Source organism: Leucoraja erinacea, chromosome 2, assembly GCF_028641065.1.
Source record: "Leucoraja erinacea ecotype New England chromosome 2, Leri_hhj_1, whole genome shotgun sequence".
Taxonomy (NCBI): Eukaryota; Metazoa; Chordata; class Chondrichthyes; order Rajiformes; family Rajidae; genus Leucoraja; species Leucoraja erinaceus.
In genome coordinates this window covers 119,568,798-119,574,797 of record NC_073378.1, presented here as the reverse complement: position 1 = coordinate 119,574,797, position 6,000 = coordinate 119,568,798, and the positions used below count along the sequence as shown (strand labels likewise).

General features: G+C 41.4%; 1 protein-coding gene across 8 annotated transcripts in view; it reads right to left on the bottom strand.

The window, feature by feature from the left end:
- zmynd11 (zinc finger, MYND-type containing 11) overlaps positions 1-6,000 on the bottom strand; it is a 129,854-nt gene continuing 123,854 nt past the window's right edge. For all 8 annotated transcript variants that reach the window (XM_055664642.1, XM_055664628.1, XM_055664648.1 and 5 more), the window contains one exon: positions 1-1,433. In XM_055664642.1, the coding sequence (XP_055520617.1) occupies positions 1,311-1,433 (123 nt within the window). In that variant the 3' untranslated portion in view covers positions 1-1,310. The remainder of the gene's footprint in view (positions 1,434-6,000) is intronic.

Genomic DNA, 6,000 nt, shown 5'->3' with positions numbered 1-6,000 from the left:
TAAACATTCAAAGTACATCTCTGAAATACATTTATTGCCCAATGTAAACACAGATGATTTAATATATTGCCAGTAAGAAAAACTTACAAAAAAGCCCAAAATTTGCCATGTCCTAATTGAACTGCCATGTGATGCCACACTAAAATGAATAAATGTGCAGAGTGGCTAAACCGTACATGATGGAGTTACAAATGACAACTATATTTAGCCATGAATTGATTTTAACGCATCTAAAACAATCCAGAGCAAGTAAATTTAGTGATAATTTAAAACAAAATCAGGCCACAGTCATGTTTAACAGAGTGTTTATACTACATAACTTGAAGGTGCAATGGTGTCACCAAGACATGAAAACAGAACAGTCAAAGTTACACGTGTCGTACTTTCATGCAGCTACTAGTAAAAGGTTTAAACAGCCTTTGGAATGATTCTATATTTAAATTATTTTCCATTTTCTGCAATACCACAAAACATTTACTTGTATATGTTTTGTACCAGACACTCAGCAAGGTACAGACCCACCACAATCACAATGCCTTTTATAAATGGACTGACATGCAGTTACGTAATTCTGTCTAAGGTGACAAGGACTGTAAGCAAACAGGCAGCAATAGCTAAATACGATCCAAAAATCTAATAGCTGCTGAGAAAACTAAGTGCTTCATTTTATTTTATACAATTTAACTGCAAGACAGACGGCCGCACAGATATTCAGTGAACACTGGTGCAGAAAGCAAAATTTACTGTAATCTTTCTGTTCATACCTACTGGTACATAAAGGTAGTATTTGGCAATTTTACATGCGTGTGGACTCTTTTGGGTTAGGAAATAAAAGAAATGTGCAAATTACAAAACCAGAACTAAATGTTCATTCCATCTCTAAGGTCCAGCTCATTAGAAATCCCATTTCCCTGCTTTAATACATGATCAACATTCATTTTTTTATTAATAAAAGTAGCATACGTAAGAAAAATATAAAAAAGCAGAGTTGGGGAATATTAACAGTTATTTTTTTTAAAGCAGGTTTATTACCTGCTATGTCAACCCTGTCCCGAAGTACTGATCACATGACCACTGATGTAAAAGAATTTAAAAACACACACAAAAAGGTATCTGGTTACAATTGAAACAGGCCATCTTGGTTCGGCTCTCTGATTATAGTGGGTGGGGTGGGGGAAACTAAGCTTGTAGATTAAAATGCTGGTGCAAATGGAAAGCAAGATTCACAGAAACATGGTTCTGAAATAAAACCAGCACTGTCTGTGAAAAGGGAACTGTTTCTTAGTATGGCTCTTGAGGAAGGAAAACTTTCATCTTTTCCGACGACAGGTTCGTTTGTGCTCGGCATGCCAATGCTCCTGCTGACATTTGATTGAGCAGTAAGAGGTGTTCCAGCAGCAGTGGTACATGGCTTCTTCCTCACAGTTGTAGCACTAGAGGGAAGCAAAAGAAAATATCACTTACAATGTATTCCCAACACCAGATTTTCAGGTGAAAAATAGTTCCAAAAAATGGCCCAAATCTCTTCTAACATATTTCATCTTGCTTTACAAAGTGCAAAGTATAATTTTACGCTGTGATGTCAAGTAGTTTGATCAATTTTAAAGAACAGGAATTTATATCCCATTCTGACAGGCCATGCATTATGATGGTGTAGTGATGAGAATTGATATTTAAAAATGAAACCAATGCAAACAATGTGATGGTATCGTACAGGAGACCCCTGCCCCCCGGTATGGATGGGTTGCATGCCCAGCAAACCACAGGCATCACGTTTTTCGCACAAAACCCTTTTCCCACTGAATCCCATGTCATATGTGAAAATGCACTCCAAAGGGATGTTTGTTTTCCCCTCAACAGTCCTATAACTTCTGGGGGAAAGTTACAAAATTTGCTTTGGAAACTGACAAGACAATCTCTTATAAGGCGCTGGAGTAGCTCAGCAGATCAAGCAGCATCTCTGGATAACATGGATAAGCGATGCTTTGGGTCGAGACCCTTCTTCAGACTCTTAGGTGGCCAGCAGTTGTGATTGAAGCACAAACCCCACAGCTGCTGCTCTTGTCCAAATTCTTTCTCCAGCATCAAACCTTTGCAAAATACCACTACTTGCATCCGGTGAAATTTCTTTTTGTGGTCGTTTAGGTTTACAAATTTCACTCACACTTGTTGGCCTCTTTCAGATATCTTGAAGATAAATAATATGGACAACACATGTAGTAAACCCTGCTAGACAGCAAAATGAAGCTACCATGCTAAAAAAAAAATTCTGCACAGGTGTCAAGAAATTTTGCTTAAGTTTAAAAAGGAAACTAAATTTATTGTTTCTTTTGCATTGTATTTCTTATTCACCGTTAGTATTTTTGCCCCAAGTAAATTCTATGAGAACATTTTATTTAGTATCTCGTATTTTTGGCGAGTAATTAATGAATTCTGCAAGGGCATATTTCAGTAACTCGAATGGCTATAAGACTGGGGTTGCCTGCCCTTATGTGATTAAATATAAATACTTCAATGGAGCTGTCAAAAAATGCCAGGATGCAAGCCACAATATTGCCTCTAGAGGGCGCTGGTGGCCAAGTTATAAATCCACAGAAGGAAAGTGCAGTGCAGTTTACAACCCAATGGCACGAACGTTGAATGCTCTAAATTGAAGAAACTTCTACCTACACTCCACCACCCCTTTCCCTCCCCCATATCCTCCTTGCCCTCTTCCTCCACCCGCGTCATTTTACCAGTTCACTCTTGAGATCACACATTCCCCAGCCAACAATGGGCCACCCAGGGCACCACCCTGCCCAAGGTCATTTGCAGCCAGTCCTGATTTGTCCTGGTCTTTTCTCATCTCAGCACCCCCACCCCCCATCCTCCACGTTCAGTCTGAAGTAGGGCCCCAACCCGAAATAGCACCTATCCTTTTTCTCCAGAGATGGTGCCTGACCTGCTGAGTTACTCCAGCACGTTTTGTCTACGAAAGTACACTGATGGCCAAGTTATAAATCCAGTGTTGCAGGTCACCAGTGTTGCAGGTGAGCGAAGTTAACATCATGCACTTTCTTTTAAAGTAACCGTCCTCCATTTACTGCTTTTTTCTGTAGTCATCTGGTTTCTTACAGATGATTGTGGTATTTTACCACACTCTTTAAATACATGTGAGTAAACTGACTTTTGTACATTGCTCAATAATCCATCTGGTCACCTGACTCAGCATAGAGTTGTCCACAAAATTTACTTAGTTGAACGAGCAAAACACTCCATCTTCAGCTCATTCACTAATACAGTATTATTAATATTCAAATTCCAATATAGCTATTCTTCAAGCAGCTGTTAATCCATACATTTTAAATAATTGGATCAGGCTTTTGGATCAGCCTACCAAGGGAGATTTTATAAACTGCCTTACGCAAAACCATGTGGACATCCACCGCCCTACCATTTCTGCCCAACAGGAGGAGGGGAGAAGAGGGAATAACCAAGGTGGCCTGATTATGTTTGCTGCTTCTTCAACATGATCCATTCTAACCCAGCATATGAAGGGAGGCATCCCACAAATGTTGCACTCACTAAAATCAAAACAAAAACATTTAACCTAGATTACAGTTTGATTGCCAAAATGGGCCCTGAACCTAAAGTAGGCTAGTTTATGTGGTTGGGGAGCTCTCACAGAGCCTGGTGCATACTACATTAATGTATTCCTTGCACTTATGGTGCAAAGGGGAGTCTGTTTTCTGAGAAATGTAATACTATCTTAATTCTTCCTCAAATAAATATTTGAGCATAGGATACTTCAAGACAAGTTTGCCTGCATACCCATGAATCATAGAATAACAGCACAAAAAAATTTCACACTTGCCCTGTGCTGGTCCTTTTAAACTAACCATTTTGCCCTTTATCTCAATTCTCTAAATGTCTCCCATTCAAGCATTTAATCAATTTTCAATGTTATTATTTAATTTGTAGCGACCATCCTTTCAGATAATGCATCTTGATTGAATCTTGCTATGTTATCTTAAGTCTTCTTACCTATAATCTCAACTTCATATCCGCTGTTTATTGTCACTTTGGAAACTGGAATCTGTTTCATCAAAGGTACACAAAATTGCTGGAGAAACTCAGCGGGTGCAGCAGCATCTATGGAGCGAAGGAAATAGGCGACGTTTCGGGCCTAAACCCTTCTTTCAGACTGATAGGGTTAGCAAAATTGGGAGAATTCAATGTTAATGCCATCTGGACGCAAGGTCCCCAGGCGGAATATGAGGTGCTGTTCCTCCAATTTCCGCTGTTGCTCACGCTGGCAATAGAGGAGACCCAGGACAGAGAGGTCGGATTGGGAATGGGAGGGGGAGTTGAAGTGCTGAGCCACCGGGAGGTCAGGTTGGTTATTGCGGACTGAGCGGAGATGTTCGGCGAAACGATCGCCCAACCTACGCTTAGTCTCCCCGATGTAAATCAGCTGACACCTAGAGCAGAGGATGCCAGGAGTCAAATCTTTCATCAAATCCTTTATAATATTGAATAATTCCTATTATATTTATCCTTAGCTATCCATCTACTAAGAAATAACACTTCTCTATTTTCTCCCTGTAATTGAAGATCTATGAAGCATTCAGAGTTGGCTACAATACTCTAACTGAGACCAAAACAATGAATTATAAAATGTAACTGCTTAACTTCCTTGATTTCACACCATATATTTTTGGCATGCTTTAATAGGCATCTTACATTAACAAAATATATGGATGTAGTTCTGTGATTAAATTTGCCACATGTTTTATGCCAAATACTGAGCAGCCATAGTTCTACAGATATATAGCTATAATTATGCTGTCAGACAGGAATAATTTTGGATCTCACACTTCCTGTCTACCCCCTCTGTTTCCCCCCAAAAAGTGATCTGCTGACAGGCAGTTAAGACAATGCATTTAATGTATTATTTGTATAATCATAAGTTTGCTAAAGATGCATTTTCTTTCAGGACAGTTTTTAATCTAACTTTAGCAGTTTTCAGTAAATACAAAATGAGGGACAGAATATATTACATTTTACTGTGACCATAATCGACAAAAACTTGACATTCCATGAAATGATTAACAGGATAACCAAGGACATGCATCTACCCTTCATATTTAAGTATTGAAATTTGCAGATCTCTGCATCGCAGGCATTTTGTTGTGAACTGGGAACGCGGCCAGAGGCCTTTATCGATGCCTAGAAGCCCGGGTCGGGGCCCGGCCGAGGGCCTCGTGGGTCGGAAGAAGGAGCCCGCCTCGTGGGTCGGAGTCCGGGTCGGCGGAGCAGCCGACGGAGCCCACGGCTGGGGCCCGGGTCGGTACCACGGAGGTGTGAAGTGGGTCGTCGACAGCAGTGAAGCCTCGTGATGATGGGGCCTTGCCGGTGGTGAAGCCTTGCGGTTCGACCCATGGTTGATGAGAGCATGGAGGACCGCCGTGAGGGGGGGGGGGGAAGAACAATGGAGGACCCGTCGTGGGGGGATCACCGTGAGGGAGGTGGGGGGGGAGAACAATGGACAATGGGGGCGGGGGGTTGGGGACAAAAGACAATGGGGGCCTAGCATAGGGGAACCGCTGTGGGGGGCTGAGAACAAAAGGGGGAGCCAGCATGCTTTGTAACTTTGTCAGTGCCGTAGGTGGCTGCTATTTGTATACAGGGGGAAACAAGCAAAGAATTTAATTGTGCCTAAAAGTAAAGTATTCCATTATGTGCCCTTTGAGAAGTGGTAAATGCGGTGATGATTTTGTTTAAAATAAGCTTAGAATACCTCCTCTAATGACCATAATGGGGTGGTGTATGTCCAAGTCTAAATGGTCTACATGACATGGTTGGGAACTTGCAAGAGGCAATTGGGTTGAGAAGTGCAGATACCATCTCCAGCCTTTTGTCTTTTCCACTTATCACCTCCAGACTCTGTGACCATCTCCTTCCTTCTCTCCCACACTTTTCATAGCTGCCAATAAACCCTCCTTACCTGGATCCACCCAT